Source organism: Lycium barbarum, chromosome 9, assembly GCF_019175385.1.
Source record: "Lycium barbarum isolate Lr01 chromosome 9, ASM1917538v2, whole genome shotgun sequence".
NCBI classification, from domain to species: domain Eukaryota; kingdom Viridiplantae; phylum Streptophyta; class Magnoliopsida; order Solanales; family Solanaceae; genus Lycium; species Lycium barbarum.
In genome coordinates this window covers 44969231-44988198 of record NC_083345.1, presented here as the reverse complement: position 1 = coordinate 44988198, position 18968 = coordinate 44969231, and the positions used below count along the sequence as shown (strand labels likewise).

Sequence of the window (18968 nt, the reverse complement as noted above, 5' to 3'; positions counted from 1 at the left end):
ATGCTCTTATGAGATTATCGAGTTTATTTCATGATTTCCTTCAATTGCTCATTGTTGTTGATCTCTCCTCATGATATGTTCCTTCGAGGTGAGATATATTGATGATGATTATTCCATAATATAAATCAGCGGTTACCAACCTTACGTCACTCCGATAGAGTTGTAGCTTTCACTTGGGCTCTCATGCATGCTTTGTAATTATGTATGTATTTTAATAACACCGTGCCTACATGGCCGGGTAGTATAACACCATGCCTACATGGCCGGGCAGTATAACACCGTGTCGTCCAATAGGCGGCCGGGCAGACTCACCACTGCAGTGGGCAGTTTATGATTACCCCGGACGCGAGAGGCCTGGACGCGGGCTAATGACGATCACGGCGTGCCTAAATGGCTTGGCAGTATTACACCGTACCTATATGGTCGGGCAGTTTACTTGTAAATATTTATATGTTGTTTCAAAAGGTAGGGTTAGCATGCATGATATCCTCCTTAAAAGGCAAACAGAGGTACAGGTTATTTCCTTACTCTATGTCGTGCTGTGCTTTACGTCTCTTACTATGATCTTATAGTATTATTCAATTATGCCTTACATACTCGGTACATTGTTCGTACTAACGTCCCTTTGCCTGGGGGCGCTGCGTTTCATGCCACGCAGGTGTATACAGATGAGTAGAATACATTGGTTGTAGGATGTTCCCAGGCTATCAGCTGGATTGGTGAGCTCCATCTAAGTTCGGAGTGTTGCCGAGTCAAAGTACTTATGTTATGGTATTGTGTATATGTTAGAGACTTTGCAGACAGTGTCCTGTGGATAGTGCGTCGAGGAGTCGACAGTGGTATAAAGCGACCATATAGGTCGATGTGTTTTCAAGCTTTATTTTCAAGGATTTTATTTGTGACTAAAGGTTCTCTTAAATTAACGATAAGGGAGAAGTCTCTGAGTTGACAAAAGAGTTTTATTGAAAAGTTTTTCTGTACCTGACGAAAGCGTCATTTCATAGATTAAAGGTTCACAAAAAGTTGTGACTCATGGATGGAATGGTAGTATGGCACTCAGCCGAGTAGGGTCTTGGGTCTCAGTCGCGGCCCTCCGGTTTGGGTCGTGACAGAATACTTGCCATTTGAGGTTAAACCATATCTGTCTTGTTGGTACTAGGATATCCTACATAATCTTCATCATGTATTATATCAGATTTTTAATAATCTGTATCATGCTTATTATTTTTGTCCTCCAGATTTTCTCACTTGTTCAGTCTTAGATTTACACAGATTTTGATAGTCATGAGTCAACAAGGGCCTTCAAAAAGAAACAAAAGAGCTCAAAGCAGAACATATGCTAAACCTGGTTCATTGTCATCCTTGGCAAATAAAAAACGGCAGTTATTAACCGCAAACGAAACTGTTCAAGCTATACGGTCAGAGAAAGAGGATCTGCTAGAATTAATTGGAAAACAGCAGCCAGTAGCACCACAATCTGATGAAAATGAGCAACTTGTAGAAGAGCAACAAGTAGAGGAGCAATTCGAAGAAGAGCAACAGCCCGTCGAGGAGCAAATGCAAATGGATTCTACAATTCCTCCCACAAATGAAAAATCTAAAGAAGGTAACATATAGCTTACGAACTTATTAAATTCATCCATGACTTCTAATTTCTTGTATTTTCTTTTAACTTTAGGCCTTTCGACTTAGAAAGGAAAAAGAGGTAGAACGCAAATGCATAGTGTGCATAGCCGACATGAGCGTAAATTGATCCTACTGAATAGGCTCAACCAACCTATTGTTCCTATTGAAGATGTTATAATAGAGTTTGGTAGCTTCCTCGGTACATTAGCGAGGACTGCGACCCTTTGCCCATTTGATATACTTGATTGGAGGAAAATAGACACAAAAGATGATTTATGGACATATACCAAGGTTTGAAGTTTCCAATATTTAAGTATTTGTTAAAAGTATTGTTTTTGCTAACAAAATGACACAAAATTGTAGGAGAAATATGATATTCCTGAAGCTGGCAAAAAGTGGACTTTGAAAGCAATTCATGCTGCTTGGAGAAGGCATAAAAGTGACTTGAAGAAACTTGGTTACAAACCAAAAGTCACTGATGAAATCATAATGGCAAAAAGGCCAAGTCATATTCCGGAATCTCAATTTAAAGAGCTCCTCGAATATTGGAAGTCTGAGAAATTCCAGGTAAAATATATTTCCAAAATACATTTGTCTTCTTTGGTGCAAGTGTTCTTCTGTATCTCTGTCTTCTCTTTCTTTGCTGCGATGTGGCTGTCGTTGTAGGTTTTTTTTTACCTTTCTCTTCTCTGCTGCAGTATCGCTACTGCTATTTCTTTCTTTTTTCTTGTAATTTCTCTTCTTATCTTCTTGTCTCTGTTGCAATCTTTATGTGTCATAGATATAGTAAGTGGAAACAAGAGACCACTTGTTCTGTGAATGTATTTTTTGCTTGAGGATGGAACAAAAATCACATAGGAAGATAGTCTATGTAGGAAGAGAGAAATCTTGGATTTTTTTAAAGGACTGCCAGATATTATAAATAGTATAGAAAATGAAATAGTATCTGTATGAAATATCAAGGAAACTTCTGCAACAAAACTTCTCAATCTGGATAAGCATCATACTCCAAGCATCAGGAGAACATTCATCAGGAAAGGTGCATCTGATTGAGAGAACTGCATTTCAACAATTCAATCTTGTACAGATCTTTTGAGTTTTTACATATAGCTAACACATTGGTTTTGAGTGGATTATCTGATAATCTGTAGGATTGATCTAGTGGTGGTATTAAGATTTCGATGTTCATTCCATTAGGACAAGAGTACGGATGATTCAAGTCATTCTAAATATATAACCAGCTGGAATGGATTTATCCTAACAAGATACATATCATGATATAGATGCTGCAGTTTTCAGATTACAACACAGTATTTGATTGCTTGAAAAAAAAATTCAATTGGAATGAGCCATCCCAGTGGCCTTTTGAGGGAAAAAAAAAGGGAAACTGCTCTTACTGTTTAGTTGTTTTAGGATAAAATTGACTTACTAGCTTTTTATGCTGATGTTGTATGCGAATAACTGTCTATTTTGAGCTTGTTTGTGGCTGTAATAGTTTTTACTGGTAATTTTTATAGTTAATACATTTAATTGATTTATTTATTTGCAGAAAATGTCTAAAACAAATACTGAGAATCGGAAGAAGTTGTTGAATCCGCACACAGTCGGCAAAAAAGGTTCCGCTTTAGTCCGCAATAAATTGGTGTGTTCTCTTATTTTTTTATTAAGTATTAACCTGTCATTTTAAGTGACGTTTTAAATCCATTTTGATGTGACTAGGAAAAAACCAAGGGAAATGTATCACTTAAGGAGATTTTGTGGAAACAAGAGCAAGGAAACCCGGGCGCTTGTACAAGGAGTCAAATGAAGACACAACTAGTAAAATTGTATGTATATTATCTATTGCAAGTTTTTATTGAAATCAATTATTTATTGTTAGTTTTTGTTTACTTGAATGCGGTTGTTGGAGTTTCTTTGTTAGGTTGAAATGGAGGAAATTGAAACACAACTAAGCGTAGATGGTAGTCAGCTTATTGATGCATACTCAGCCGTTATGGGTCCAGAACATCCGGGATGTCTAAGACTATATGGACGGGGGGTTACAAAGACTTCTTTGAAAGGAAAAGCGGGAACTTTTGAACCAACTTCAAATGCCACAAATGATGTAGTGCAAGAAATGCAAGAAAGGATCCAAAAAATGGAGGAACAAATGGAGGAACAAAAGAGAACTATGCGAGCAGAAGTTACTGCAGACATTACTGCAAAAGTAATTGAAACACTCCAACGTGCAGGATTAATTAGTCCAGATATGCTAGTAGTATTGTGTGTTCCTTCACCGGGAGAAGCTACGTCTGCACCATAAGCAGATAGCAACAATTAAGGTTAGTCTCACTTCTTCTCTGTTTCGATATAGATGACTTATATTTGTACTACAAATTGCTATACAACGAACGTGGTAAAATTAAACTAAAACTTGGAAAAAAAGTTGCTGATAAGTTGCATGCACATCTGTGTGTTGTTGTATATATTGTCAACTAAGTGGTGTCCGAAGTTTGGTCCCTTGGTGCATAGCTCTGTTGCATTTTCTCTGTAGCCATATCTTCTGCAATGTCCTCTGTTGCTTGTGTTGTTTTCCTTATGTAATAGTCAGCTAATTGATGTCCCAAGTCTGCATCCTTAATGCACCAAGTAGTTGACAAAACTGGCAGTGATTAGCCTGTATCCTATCCATATATGCAACCTGCAGTTCTACAGTTTTATAAGAGCTGCAGTTGCATGCTTTCCAATTTTTATGAGTAACCTGCATATAAATAGTATTTACATTTCTCCTATCCTGCAAACTAAAAAACCAGCTGCACCACTCATCACTACAAGAAACTTATCTTTTAACGACGATTTCTTAACGAAGGGAGATAAATCCGGTCGTTCTAAGTATATTTATAACGACTAAATTCTTCTCCAGTCATTAAAGATAATTTTTAGTTCAATATCAACGAGGGGGCAATATCCAGTCCTTAAAAAACATAATATCCAGTCGTTCCCCCAAATAAAATAAGGCGCTAATTTTTCCTACTTTTTTTTCCCAGCCCCACGCTCCCCCTCATCTGCTTTCCCACCATTTTTCCTCAACCCCACTCCCCTTCATACGCAACAATCACCCCTCAAAATAAAAACAAACTGCTTCTTAATTTATAATGCTTAGATATGCATTAATTACTTATTTTTCTGTATGCAATTTTTTAGAGGAGACTCACACCAACTTAATCAGCTAGAAAGAAGGATGACTATCAGAATCTAAAGAGATAATTGAGTAAAACCCCACCAGAAGGAGTTTGCAACGGCTGCTACACATACGGGTAATTATCAAGCGGCTCAATTTCAGGAATTCTGCAACAAATTCTTTGGATAAACACCAAATTTTGTGGTGAAACTGATTCTGAAGATAGGATTGAAAGGTAAAACAAATTTGTTGAAATTTTTGGGGAAAGTAAATCTCGTTCTTCCTGCACTGAAATTTCAATTTGGATAACAACCAAATTTTGTGGTTTGGGTGTTATGCTCCATTTCCCAGCCCAACCCATATAAAAACCTAATTATTTCTCTCTATTTTGATTACACAACCAGTTTGGTACAACTTACTGAAAAGAACTGGCTTTCGAGAAAGAAGCTTATCTCAACAATTTACAATTTCCTTCTCCTTCACATCAAGGTAAATATCTGTCAATTTACTAAATATTGTATTTATTGATTGTGAAATTGGGTATTCTTTTCCTATTCGTATGAGTTCTCTGTTCGATTATATTTTTTCGATTGTATTGATTAATTGGTTTAGTGATACATTTTACTGTTAAATTGGACAAACATGGATTGCTGGTATTTTGTGCTTGAAGATTTTTTCCCGGATATCAATAATTTGTCTTGAAAACCTTTTTCTGATTTATAATGAGCTGAACCCTATATTTGTTTTCTCTCTGCCTTCGGATGATATTCTTTTTATTGGTCGTCATTCTACTAATAATGAAGGAATCGAGTCTTAGAGTTCTGTAGCCAGATAATGTCATTGTCAGTGCTCTGTCTTTGTTGCTCAAATCTCATGCCAAGAAGGTTGGCAAAACAAATATTGTCAGTAAGACCAGCATTTGATCGAAACTCTAATGATTCCAAGCTGTTCGCGAGACTATCCCAATTTGATATGGGAATTGTAATTTGTTTGTTCAGATCTGAGAGGAAGCAATTTGAGAAGGAAAGTCTTTTTAGATGCTTAAGGTCAAACAAGTGTTCTGTGAATTCTGCAGCTGGGGAGCAGTGAAGGGAGTTGTCGTATAGGTCTCCGATAGTTAAATCCGTTATGTGCCAGAAGCCATTGGAGAAATCACATGATACTCCCTGTGTATTATAATTAAAACAAGAGTTCATGGAGCTGATAAAAGTAATTAAACTAAAATTTATGTTACAATGTAAAGAATTTTTACTCTATTTTAGACTTAAGTTAACCAACAAGAACAAGTGACTTTTCATGGTTAACTTGGAAAATAGATTAATAACATGTATTTTTGTCATAAGTCATGTTTCAGGTGAATTAGTCGCTTGCGGAAAATAATTTATGAAGATGAGGGAGATGTGTTATAGTATTAGGAAGTGGAGAAAACTTAATTCTAGAAATGAATACAATTTTACATCAAGATAAGGGAAGTCATTATAAAAAAGTGATAAATTTTGCAATTACTGCAGTAGATGGTACTAATAGGAAAGTGTCTTAGAAATTGGATAGCTCCTTAATGATGTCTCTCTCTGACATACACTCACATCACACTGATCGCAAATCCAGAAATGAAATAAGAATTTAGGAATTCCTTGTCACTTTAACTAACAATTTTATGGAAAGAGTTGATGAAAAAAATCCATGCATGGCTTTGTAACATACTCTACTGAGTGCATGCTGGAGCAACACTTTTTGTTTAACTAGTGTTGTCTGAACTAGCATTACTGTTTTTTGATTTCCAATTCCAAACAAACAAACAAAAAAACCAAAAAACGAATGGTAAAACATACTAGAACTAGCAAATGAAATCATAAGATTAGTACCTCTATTGTTGTCCAGCCACAAGGATCAGGATAAAGAAATGAACCATTCCACTCATTTCCAACAAAACCTTGAATGGCAGAGTACAATGCCTCTTTCTCATATTTATTGTCTTTTGAATCTTGAATTTTGCTGCCTCAAGCAAGGTTGTTTTATAGCCGATCATTTAACTTCCAGCTGTTTGAAATTTAAAAAAAAAAATTGAAGAGAGATCTGGTGGATTCATCACATTCTAGAATTTTAGTTTTTCTTTAAAGTTCCTAAAGGAATACAAAAATAACAGGACTTAACATTTTGAAGTCTCAAAAGTAGCAAACCAAGGCTGGTTTTCCATCTTCATCCCTCTCAAGGTTCATTCAATGGTTTTCCGAAAGTGTTTGCAAGGTGATCTTGAGCTTGCCACCTTGATTTTAGCAACCTCCTTTCCACTAGGATCTTTAATTTTGTGATATGTAGATCTTTCAACATTTTTGTAAGCTTCCTCAGCACATATCTTACAAAGATTTCTTATTTTCATGTTGCATTAGTGAGATAGTATCATACATAGTCCTAAAGGACCAATATGCTGAAGTTTCTTCATTAGCCCAATGTCATAGTTGTTATCTCTACCTCTTTTTTTTTTTTTTTTTTAATTTTCCTTCATAAAACACTCTTTAAGTGTCCTTTATTTTTTAAAATTGTCTACTGGAACAAATCATCATTTTATACCTATAAAAAAGTTCATCGTTTTTCAGTACAATGAAATTTATGTATTTTGTGATGTTGCACGTTTCCGGAGACGAGTATAACTATATGTATCTATTTCTCATTAATCCATAACTCTAGAATAAATGTTTAACTCTTACTCCATGGTTGTTGTACTAATTTAATTTTATATCTATTTTACATGAACCAAGATTATGGCACCAAATAAGCAATGGATGGAACTTATTAATGATCGACTTGCTGGTGCTTACGTAGATGGGGTGGAAAGTTTTTTAGATTATGCTTTTACAAGATTGGGAGAACCACAATTGATACGTTGTCCCTGCATCAAATGTGGTAATGCAACTTCTAGAACACGTGTTGTGGTCAGGTCACATTTGATAGTACATGGGATAATACCGGGCTATACTCTTTGGTATCACCATGGGGAGAGGTCAGGTGAAGCACAACCAGATTCTGAATTTATATATGATAATGACATCGAAGAGGGTGATGGTGAGGATGAAATACATGGGATTTTGAGAGATTTGTATTATAATGGAGATAATATGAACAATAGTGGTGATGATTTTGTCGAGGAGGAACCAAATCTTGAAGCAAAACGATTTTATAAGCTACTGGAGGATTTTAAGCTACCTTTATATGAAAGTGCAAAAGTTTCTAAACTTTCTACTTTGGTTAAATTGCTTCACATTAAAAGTATTGGTCATTGGAGTAATGAGTCATTTACGATGTTATTAAAGTTTTTGAAAGAAGATTTATTGCTTGATGGAACAAACTTGCCGAATTCATATTACGAGGCAAAGAAGGTTATTCGAGATCTTGGTCTTTCTTATAAGAAGATTGATGCGTGTAAGAATGATTGCATGTTATATTGGAAGAATGATAATTGTCTTGAATCTTGCAAAGTTTGTGGGGTATCCAGATGGAAGGAGGATAAACATAGTGGGGAAACCAAATTTAAAAGTGGAAAAAAGATACCATACAAGATTTTACGTTATTTTCCTCTAAAGCCCAGACTTCAAAGATTATTTATGTGTTCAAAGACATCTCCTCTTATATCATGGCATCATGATAAAAGAGTTGATGATGGGATTATGAGACACCCAGCTGATTCAATGGTATGGAAAAACTTTGATGAGCTTCACCCATCTTTTGCTGCTGAGCCTCGTAATGTAAGACTTGGGCTTGCTAGTGATGGATTTCAACCATTTGGAATGTCCAGAACTCCATACAGCATTTGGCCCGTGGTACTTATTCCTTATAATTTACCACCTTGGCTTTGCATGAAGCAAGAGAATTTTATTTTATCAATGCTTATACCTGGTCCTGAGAGTCCTGGGGATGCAATTGATGTCTATCTTCAACCTTTGATAGAGGAGTTGAATGAATTATGGGAAACTGGAGTGGAGACCTTTGATGCGTCAACTAAAAAGAATTTTACATTACATGCATCTTTATTATGGACCATCAATGACTTTCCAGCATATGCAAATTTGTCTGGATGGAGTACAAAAGGAAAATTGGCTTGCCCATGTTGCAATAAAGGAACTGTTTCCACAAGGCTAAAAAATTGTAAAAAATAGTGTTACATGGGCCACAGACGCTTTCTTCCTCTTGATCACAAATGGAGGAATGATAAAGCGTCATTTGATGGCACTAAGGAGACGAGACTACCACAAAAAATGTTGTCCAGTGGTGATATACTTGATCAAGTTGCTGATTTAGATGGGTTACCACTAACAAAGGATCCAAAGAAGAAGAATAAGATATCACATGAAAGTAGGGGTGATAATTGGAATAAGAAGAGTATATTCTTTGATCTTCCTTATTGGAAAACTTTGTTGTTGCGACATAATCTAGATGTGATGCACATTGAGAAAAATATCTGTGATAATATATTGGGGACAATCTTAAATGTCAAAGGAAAAACCAAAGACACCTTGAATACTCGGTTGGATTTACAAGCAATGAACATACGAAAAGATTTGCATCCATTAAAAAATGGGGATAAATATGAGTTACCACCAGCATGTTACACATTATCTCCTGAAGAGAAGCAAAAGTTTTTCAATTTCTTAAAGAATCTAAAGGTCCCAGATGGATTTTCATCAAATATTTCCCAGTGTGTCAACCTTAAAGATCGCAAAATTTCAGGATTAAAAAGTCACGATTGTCATGTTATTCTACAACATTTACTCCCACTTGCCATACGTGGTATGCTCTGCAAATCTGTGTCGGAACCACTTATTGAGTTGTCTTTATTTTTCAAAGTGCTTGGGGCGAAATGTTTGAGTGTGGATGTGTTGGAACAAATAGAAGCCCAAATACCATTAACCTTGTGCAAGTTAGAAAGGGTCTTTCCTCCTGCATTTTTTGATGTCATGGTGCACTTGGCAATTCATTTACCTAATGAAGCTAAGATTGCTGGACCAATTCAATATCGATGGATGTATCCAATAGAGCGCTACCTACATTTTTTGAAGTCTTTTATTGGTAATATGGCTCGCCCAGAAGGTTCGATTGCAGAGGGATATTTAGCAACTGAATGTATGACTTTATGTTCAAGGTATTTGAATACAATGAAGACAAAATTTAATTGCCTTGAACGAAATTATGATGGTGGTGTGTTTGAATTTGAGGGAGGTTTGACAATTTTTTGTCAACAAGGAAAACCTATAAAGGGTAGGAAAGGTAGCAAGCAAGATAAACTTGATTCAACTGAAATGGAGCAGGCACATTTTTATATATTGAAGAATTGTGATGAAATTCAACCATTTCTCGAGTAAGTAATGACTTAATCTAATAATTTACTGATACGTTGTCCATATTTTTCATTTAAAATGACATGTAGTTACACTTAAATTATTTGTAGAGAGTTTTCACAAATTCATGTTGATACCTCTCAACAAAGTTCAGATGTGGAATGGAATAGGCAGTTCATTACTTGGTTGCAAGAAAAGGTGAGTATCATTTAATCAAAAAATTTCCTGAATCAAATATGTAAATAGTATTTGCTAAAATATGTAGTCGATGTTGTTAGGTTGCAAGATTACACAAACACGATGATAGTAAGAGAATGGAAGATTTGCTCTCACTGGCACGTGGTCCTTTGCCATATGTGACAAGATTCAAAGGCCACATTATTAGTGGATATAGGTTTCACGTGCAAGAGTATGATAAAGGTTTGAGAACTCAAAATTCTGGGGTGGTTGTAGTTGGTGAGACTGATGAAGAGCAAAAAGAAATGGATTACTATGGCGAGTTAACCGAGGTTCTTGAATTACAATTTGTTGAGGGAAGAAGAGTTATTTTGTTTCGATGCACATGGTTTGATGTATATGATCAAGAGAGGGGAGTTAAAATGGATGAATATGGTTTTGTAAGTGTTAACCGCCAGCGATTTTTGAAAACAAATGAGCCTTTTGTATTAGCCAACCAAGCATCACAAGTATTTTATGTTGTCGATCATTCCAATAAAGGTTGGCATATTGTATGAAAGGTTCAACCTCGTGATTCTTTTGACATTTTGCAAAAAGAAGATGACGACTTAGAGGAGTTAGATAACTCTACACAAATGAAAAGGAAAAGAACACATGAAGGTTTGGAGCTTTATTATGATTTCTTTTAATTTGTTAATTTTTTTTTTGGTTAATGATAATTCTTTATTTTTTATTATTTTGGGAAAGTCCAAGAGGCTTTTTGGGCCTAGGGCTAGTTTTATTAATTTTCTAACACGCAAAAATGATGTGATGATATTACAAATGATAATACTAAGATAATGAGAAAATAATATAAGAACGAATATAGAGTCAAGGCCCTTGTTCTTTGAACTTGTAAAATCTTCTAAATTGTGGAATTCTATCACCTTGTCTTGATCTTCTAGCCTTTCCAAAATGTCTTGGTACTTCATCAATTTTTCTTGGATCTTGTAGACTTTGTTGAAGTGGTAGGGACAACCCCTTGTTGCTTTGCTTGTCTCATTGGTATATGCCTTGGAACAAATTCCTCATTCATCTTACCATCCCAACTATGCTTCCTTGCATGAGTTTTATTTTTGTTTTTTTCACTTTGCACCTATCTAGAAGACAAGTCCCCATGCCTTGTAGCATTGAGAAAATTCTGTGCAGCTGACTCTTCATCAAGATTAATTTTCCTTTCTTCACCTGCAACTGGTACTTGTAAATTTACAGTGTTCTTTTGCACATTGACAACTTGAGGTTGTTTTTTATCCTTTGCATTGGCCTCATGTTTCCTAACCTGCTTCTGAGTGTTATGTTCCTTGCCTGAAACTTTTAAGTTTACGGAAGTAGCATGTAAGACCTGAATCTGCTTTTTTGCAGCACTTTGCACAGCCTGGCTATTCTTTCCTTCTGAATTTAAAGTAATTTGTTACTGCTGAGTTTCTTGCACATTTGTATTACCTTTGCCACCTGATTTGCCATGGGTAGAAACACTCCAGCCTTCTTAGCACCATTATTATGGTCCTGTACTGCACCAGATAGAACTGGTGCAACAGTTTTACTTTGTTGCTGCTTAGGAGTATTTATAGTTGAAGTTAACTCATTTCCAAGTATCATATCTTCTTCCTGGCCTGACTGAAACTCAGCACCCCTCATTGGAGTCACTGAATCACTTACAGAAATATCAACTTGCTGTTGTTTCTCCTTTGCGCACTTCACTTCATTCTTATCTACCTCTTGACTACTTAGTAGTAAACCAGCAATTTTAGCTTGCCACTTGCAATTGCTGGTTTTGATAATCACCAGCTATTCCTCAAACTAAACAACTGTCCATTTTTTTTTTAAAAGTAGCAAACTTCTGCTTTCAAGTCAACAGGTCCTTGCATCTGTACCAAAAATTCTTGCACAAATGCCTCCTCCACTGCTGAAATTCGCTACTGTGTGTGTGGCCTGCATATTGTGTAGCTGCTGTGTTTCCTTGCTTTTTCTTCTCCATGATCTCCTCCCTAAATACTTGAACATGGTGGCACATTGTTGATCCCATCATCCTCTTCTTGCCCGTCACCCTCCTTTTCACACCATATCGCAAAAGCCATCCTAATCTACTTACAAAATTGCTGGCCAAAAAAAGTAATGAGGAACATTCCTGGCAGCAGTTAGTCGAGTAAAATTCCACCACACAAAGCTATATTTTTCTCCTCTATTCAGTGATTTTATGCAACAATAAATGACATCAGTTTTTGCGTTAAAAATCACCATTTGGTGCCCTTTCTACTCATAAAAAACGCACCCAATATGGCTTGGACAGTAGCTAAAAGGTTCGCCAAAAGTGCAGCCCCGTCTCACCTTTCGCATCACCATCTGGTGTTCTGCAAAAATCGCACCAGCAGGTGCTCTAATCAGAACCAAAATGCATCCCTTCACATCAATATTGAAGAACCAAAGGAATTGCCTGGCAGTAACCCGAACCCCAGCGTAGTGCAGCTTCGTAGCTTGAACTAGACGAGGAAAAATCGAACAATCCATGACCAAATTTCCTTGCGTAAATCAGTGACAAGAAAGCCCCTTTCTTGTAGATCCTTCTTGTAATTTCCTCCAGTTGTACAACTCAACTGAGGAACTAACAGCTCTGTAGTAGCTGAATAGACCACAGCAGGTGCCATAATTCCAAACAGCACCATCAGTATCCTTTTATTCACAAAGTCCCAACTGTAGCCTAATTTTCTGGTGTTACTAGCCTGTATTGCTCCATCCGTAGTCTCACACCAGCAACCAGTACTACATACAAACAAGCTGCACTGATGCATCACACCAAATTTCCACCTGAAAATCAGCAACCAAAGGTGCACAAACAAGCTGCACTGATGCATCAGCCTCTGGCCACCTTTTGCTATTGATTCTTTATTATTTACTCTGAATTTTTTTCCCAATGAATTAATCTTGAATATTACCTCGCTCTTACTATAGTAGTAATGGTTCATGCAAGGAATCTTGTGACATGTACATTGTGTCTTCATGCTGAATGTCGTTCTCAATTTACTTTTCTTCTTATTGAAAACTTGCTGACTTTGCTCTTATATATTTTTTTTGGTATTAGGTTGACATGAATCCCTCAAAAATCCAGAAGTATGAAATGGGATCAGCTTCAAAGATTGCTAAGCATGAATTCATTCAACCTGGTGCCTTAGCAGCAAAGGGACGGGGAGGGAAAAGCTTAAGAGTAATGGGCTCTTTAAGAGTTAATGCCGAATAGAGGCCTCTAATTGCCAAAAATAAGAGTTGTAATACAGCAACTTCTAAGTTGAATATGCTAGCTGAGAAAAATTTCAATGTGCACCCTTATTTTGAAGCAATGGAAGACAATTTCCCCCTCTATCAAGTAGCTGAAATGACTCAAGACGCTCAGAGAAGTGACAGAAGCGGTCGAGGACAAAGTATAAGAGTTACTGCTGAAAAGATGACTCCGATTGGAAAAAATAGAAGTTGTACTCCAGCAACTTCTAATCTAAATAAGCCAACAAAGAGAAGTATCCTTGTGCCTCCTGATTTTGATCCAATGGAAGACTTCCTTTATCAAGATGTTGAAGTGACTCTAGATGTTCAGAGAAGTGATACTAGTATTTTATTTTCTTCTGTGTAATATTTCTTGTTGTTAGTGGACTTGAACTTTTTGTTTTGTTTGACTTACACTACAATTTGCAGGTCCATTTGAATCTCAAAAGGCAAAAAAAGTGGCTGCAGTGACTCGAGATGTTCAGAGAAGTGAGACTTCTATTTAATTTCTTCTCTGTAATATTTTCTTGCTGTTAGTGGGCTTGAACTTTTTGTATTGTTTGACTTACACTAAAATTTGCAGGTCCATTTAAATCTCAAAAGGCAAAAAAAGTGGCTGAAGTGACTCGAGATGTTCAAAGAAGCGAAACTGGTATTTTATTTTCTTCTGTGTAATATCTTTTTGTTTTTAGTGGGCTTGAACTTTTTGTATTGTTTGACTTAAAATTTGCAGGTCCATTTGAATCTCAAAAGGCAAAAAAGATGGCTGAAGTTACTCGAGATGGTTAGAGAAGCGAAACTAGAATTTTATTTTCTTCTGTGTGATCTTTTTTTGTTGTTAATAGACTTGAACTTTTTTGTATTGTTCGATTAAAATTTGCAGGTCCATTTGAATCTCAAAAGGCAAAAAAAGTTGCTGAAGTGACTCAAGATGCTCAGACTAGTGAAACTAGTACTTTATTTACTTTTGTGTAATATTTTCTTGTTGTTAGTGGCTTGGACGTTTTGTTTTGTTTGACGTACTTTAAATTTTGCAGGTCCATGTTAATCTGAAAAGACAAATAAAGTGAGAGGAATGAACATTTGTAAGAAAGTTTTGCGACTGAAACCTGGAGAAAAGCTAAGAGTCACTTTCTACCAAAATCGAGTTGTTGGGCCGAATCACGCCTCATTTTCTAGACACTTGGGTTTGCTAGTTCGTGATCGTAATATGTGCCCGCTGCGAGTACACTCATGGTTGGACATCGAAGAACATAAGCTTGAGCACATGTGGAAAGCTGTTACTGTAAGAATATACAACATTGCTTTCTTGATTTAATATAAAGTGAAAATTTGATATGAAAATTAATGTCTAGGTGATATATCACCCTCCCTAGCAACATTAAAAAAATTATGTGCAGTAGACCTCATCCATATCAATTCTGCTTCTTTCCCTTCATGCTACTGCTACTTGCAAGTGTCCTTGAGAATTTTTTACTGCAACCTGATTTTGGCTTTTGACATTGGATGTAGAATGCTGCAAAATCTGTGAATTTACCAGTTGATTCTGCTTATTTCCATCATGGTGTACCACCTGAGATGACTTGCCTCCTGTAGTACCATTATTCTTTTGTTGTTGCATCTGCTGAATAGAACCAGTAGCATGTTTGTTCCCACTGCTCTTCATCACTTCATCAGGCTGTTGTTTGTGAGCTGTAAAATTTTTAGCTGTATGTTGCTGCTTATGATTATTAGCCTTGGGAGACACATTAGTTTCAAGTGCCTTGTCTGCTTGTTGCCTTGTTTGCACCACAGCATCCCTCAATTGAAATGGAGTAACTGAAGCACTCTTAGTAGCATGAACTTGCTGCTGTTTGTGTACTATTTTTTCAGCCAGCTTCTCAGCACTCATATCCACGACTTGACTGATTTCCTGCATTTGCACATCAGTGCCCACCTGCAATTTAGTACTAATTTCACCGGCAATATGCACCTTCTTCTGAGTATCTCCAGCTATACCACCAGTATCATTAACACTCTCAACATCCTTTTCCTGGCGTTGAGTATTAATATCCTCTTGTTCCCTCTACATAACAGTAACATCATCATCTGTAGCCATTAATATCCTCTTGTTCCCTCTACATAACAGTAACATCATCATCTGTAGCCATTAATATCCTCTTGTTCCCACATAAGCTATCAAATTTGTTAACAACTTGCACAGCCTTAGAACATACTGTAGCAAGCTGTTTTCATTATTATTTCCTACAGTTTGCTTTACTGCAGGCACTGCCAGTTATTGTTTATTCCCATCAACATTCTTTTGTCTCTGATTTTTCCTTTGGTTAGTTTGCCACTTATACACATTCTTAACATTGCCCACAACTTTCCCACTCTGTAACACCATAGTAGCATGATTCTTCACCTTGTTTGGGTAAGAAACTTTATTTTTGCTCTTGTTATTACCTTTAACGGGTTCTTTAGCATTGTTAACAGTTGAGACTTGCTTACCTTTATCTCCATTAAGATCATTCCATTGTGTTTTGGTAAACAATACTTGTTATTGATTTGAAATATTGATTTTTGATCCTAAAACTTCCAGGTTACTGCTATAGTTGGTGATCTGTAAATTGATGCCTTGTTTTAACTTATTCAAGACACTTTTGTTGATATTTTTCTCTATTTCAGGAAAAATTTGACAGTGACGACATGATTGATCATAGAGGTCATGTTCTGCAACATATGAGGAAACTTTGGAATAATTGGAGAGGATCATTGCACAAGAAAATGAAATCGAAGTCATTGCATGAGGTTCTAAAAGATGTGCCGGCAGGAGTAGAAAAGAGTGATTGGCAATGGTTGGTCAAGGAGCATTTCTTATCTGATAAATTCAAGGTATGATTTCATAGCCATTAACAAATAGCATTTTATTTCTAGTGGCATGTGATTACTTTTCAAGAACAATTTATGGCAGGGCCAAAAAAAAAAAAAAAATTGATGTCTTCTTTCCACAGGACCCACAAAATAAAGTTGCATTGATGTTTTTTTTTCTCTATTTACTCTCTGCTACCTAGCCTCAAAGCTAACATTAAAAATAGAATCATTAAACTACCTTATAATAATTTCACTATTGTGTTGTTAATGCAGGAAGCAAGTACAAGAAACTCAGTCAATAGGTCTAAGGTGGTTATGCCTCATCGTACAGGTAGCAAACCTTATAGAGAGATTAATTACGAAATGGTAAGTAAATCGTGTAACCCTATGAGGAAATCTCCTCTTTGTATGAAAGATTTATGTGACTTATTTTTTTAATTGTAAAGGGAGGCAAAGATGGTAATCCACCAAACATGGAAATTATTTTCTTTGAGACTCATAAGAAGGACGATGAGCTTGTCGAACCTGAAACCATCGAAAAATATGTATGTCTTTTTATAAATTTCATTTAACATCCTTCCTCTTCTTTAGTGTATTGCAATATTTTAAACATTCTTATATTTTATAGGCTGAAATCCAAGAGCTGGTACAATCTGAACCGTCTCTTACTAATATTGAGGTAGTGGAAAGGTGCTTTGGACCTCAATGCAAAAGTCATGCAGTTGGATTTGGGGGTGGGATAACCGCTAAGGAGTTGAAAGGTGGTACCACCTCAAAGGCTGCATTGTTGGAAGAGCTTAAAACAACTAAAAAAGAAAAGGAATCACTACAAAACCGCATGGATATTCTGGAGAGTAAATATGAACGGCTTGAACGTATATTGGTTCGTCAGCCTTCATCACCTCCACTAGGTTAGTAAATTTTCTGTCAGCTATTACATAATGTGTATTTCTCAATAGATTTAGTGATATGTTTTACAAGTGCTCCTCTTTGATAACGACTTTGCTAATGCAGTAGCCTGTTTTGCTATTATGATTTGATCTAGAGACTAGATTCAAGTGTTTTAATTTTTGAAATAGTTCTACTGTGTACGTCAACAGTTATGCATTCTTCTGGCGTTTGAGATTTGTGGATTTATTTGTTAATTTTTATGATGATGATGATGGCGTTTGGGTAAAAGAGTAGTTCATCGGATATGTCTATTTGGTTGAACTGTTTGTGAACAATTAGAGTTGCTTCATGGAAACTATGCTGGATAATGTTTGGACTATATATTCTTTCCGAATCATATAATAAACAATGGAATGGGTCGAGATCAACTTCAGTGATCAACCCTCCAGCAAAGGTTTGCATATATATATATATATATATATATATATATATATATATATATGCGCACCCAAATTTGTGTAAGGTAATTAAAAATAAATGTGTGTTGATTGTCCCATAATGCACCAGGTAATTTCTAGTTGTGACTGTTTCAAGATGGAAGAAGCTTATTGTGATAGCTTTATTGATCATTTTTATCTCCACATTGCCATCTCTCTGTTTTGAGAAATCAAAATGGTATAGATTAATTATAAGCCTTTAAGAATATGTTAGCTACTATATGGCTGAACCATTTTTTGTATACTTCAAATACAATCTGTTTGCTCCTTTAGAAATTCCTTTCTTTCAAGTATCAATGACAGTCTTCATTACTAATGTGAAATAGTTTTAGGGTCAAGCCAAAACCTTAGGGTGATTGATAGTGTTGAAATTTCATTAAGATTAAGAATGAAATGGCTACGAGTGAGAAGGATCTATTGGTTGGGATGATATATTTACTTTTGACATGTATAGAGGTATATTATGATAAATCTATGTTTTTCTACTGTTCTGTAGCTATTTGTTGTTTGCTATTCATACTATGTTAACATGTTGATAGATAATGCATGATTTATTTGCTCCAATTGTTTGGCTAACTGGTGATTAAATTATTCCTTTATTTTTTAAACTAGGAAAATAGCTAGCAGGCATTCTGTTACTAAACTGACATGGATTGTTCTTTTAACAGATCAAGAACTTGAAGATTGAAGAAATGTGCTCGAACAAAGTGCAGAGCAAGTTGAAGTGCATTATGTTTATTGTTTTATTAGTATTGGTGCAGAGACGTCATTTGTACATATGCTACAATTTCCTTTTCTCAATTTTTAGGATTTGATGGATTTATTTTGTTGGACATATATATGTTTTTCAGTAATTAATGTGATGTTTAGGTTTTTGCGCCTAACAATGAAATTTTATATGAATATCAATTATTTGGTATGTTTTAGGTTGCATGTGAAAACATATAAAATTATACTACTTCAGAAGAGCAGGGAAAATTATGAATTATTTAATTATTTTTATTAAAATTTGCAAAAGGAACATCAGTCGTTAAAAGTATTTTGATCAACGAAAGGAATTTCAGTCGCTAAAAGTACTTAATAACGACTAGAGTTTGTTGTTTTATTTCAAGGTTTAACGACCAGAGAGGTCATCAA

General features: G+C 35.8%; 2 protein-coding genes across 7 annotated transcripts; both read left to right on the top strand.

Moving 5' to 3' along the window:
* Nucleotides 1–1284: 1284 nt before the first annotated feature.
* Nucleotides 1285–3928, top strand: LOC132611909 (uncharacterized). Its single transcript, XM_060326266.1, has 6 exons — nt 1285–1606; nt 1796–1917; nt 1990–2193; nt 3176–3268; nt 3346–3444; nt 3548–3928. The coding sequence occupies exons 1-6, from the start codon at nt 1285–1287 to the stop codon at nt 3926–3928; spliced, it is 1221 nt and encodes a 406-aa protein (XP_060182249.1).
* Nucleotides 3929–4746: 818 nt separating this feature from the next.
* On the top strand, nt 4747–18717 carry LOC132611513 (uncharacterized). Of its 6 annotated transcripts, XM_060325930.1 has the most exons (9): nt 13793–14079; nt 14174–14374; nt 14474–14542; nt 14628–14875; nt 16258–16464; nt 16717–16809; nt 16890–16988; nt 17072–17354; nt 18500–18717. In XM_060325930.1, the coding sequence occupies exons 4-9, from the start codon at nt 14666–14668 to the stop codon at nt 18517–18519; spliced, it is 912 nt and encodes a 303-aa protein (XP_060181913.1). In that variant the 5' UTR covers nt 13793–14079; nt 14174–14374; nt 14474–14542; nt 14628–14665; the 3' UTR covers nt 18520–18717. The 6 variants fall into 6 exon arrangements, 5 of the variants coding, with proteins under 5 accessions (XP_060181915.1, XP_060181914.1, XP_060181916.1 ...); XM_060325933.1 differs by lacking the exons at nt 16258–16464; nt 16717–16809; nt 16890–16988; nt 17072–17354; nt 18500–18717 and adding exons at nt 4750–5021; nt 5191–5275 and having other exon boundaries at nt 13415–13934; nt 14020–14079; nt 14174–14242; nt 14324–14374; nt 14628–14767; XM_060325931.1 differs by lacking the exons at nt 16258–16464; nt 16717–16809; nt 16890–16988; nt 17072–17354; nt 18500–18717 and adding exons at nt 4749–5021; nt 5191–5275 and having other exon boundaries at nt 13415–13934; nt 14020–14079; nt 14174–14242; nt 14324–14374; nt 14474–14681.
* Nucleotides 18718–18968: the final 251 nt, after the last annotated feature.

Excerpts from the sequence above, each read along its gene's own strand:
- LOC132611909 (XM_060326266.1), top strand. The coding sequence starts at position 1,285 with ATGAGTCAACAAGGGCCTTCAAAAAGAAACAAAAGAGCTCAAAGCAGA. Across the intron at positions 1,607-1,795 it reads AAATGAAAAATCTAAAGAAG|ATGTTATAATAGAGTTTGGT; the intron begins GTAACATATAGC and ends TTCCTATTGAAG. Across the intron at positions 2,194-3,175 it reads GGAAGTCTGAGAAATTCCAG|AAAATGTCTAAAACAAATAC; the intron begins GTAAAATATATT and ends ATTTATTTGCAG.
- LOC132611513 (XM_060325929.1), top strand. The coding sequence starts at position 7,549 with ATGGCACCAAATAAGCAATGGATGGAACTTATTAATGATCGACTTGCT.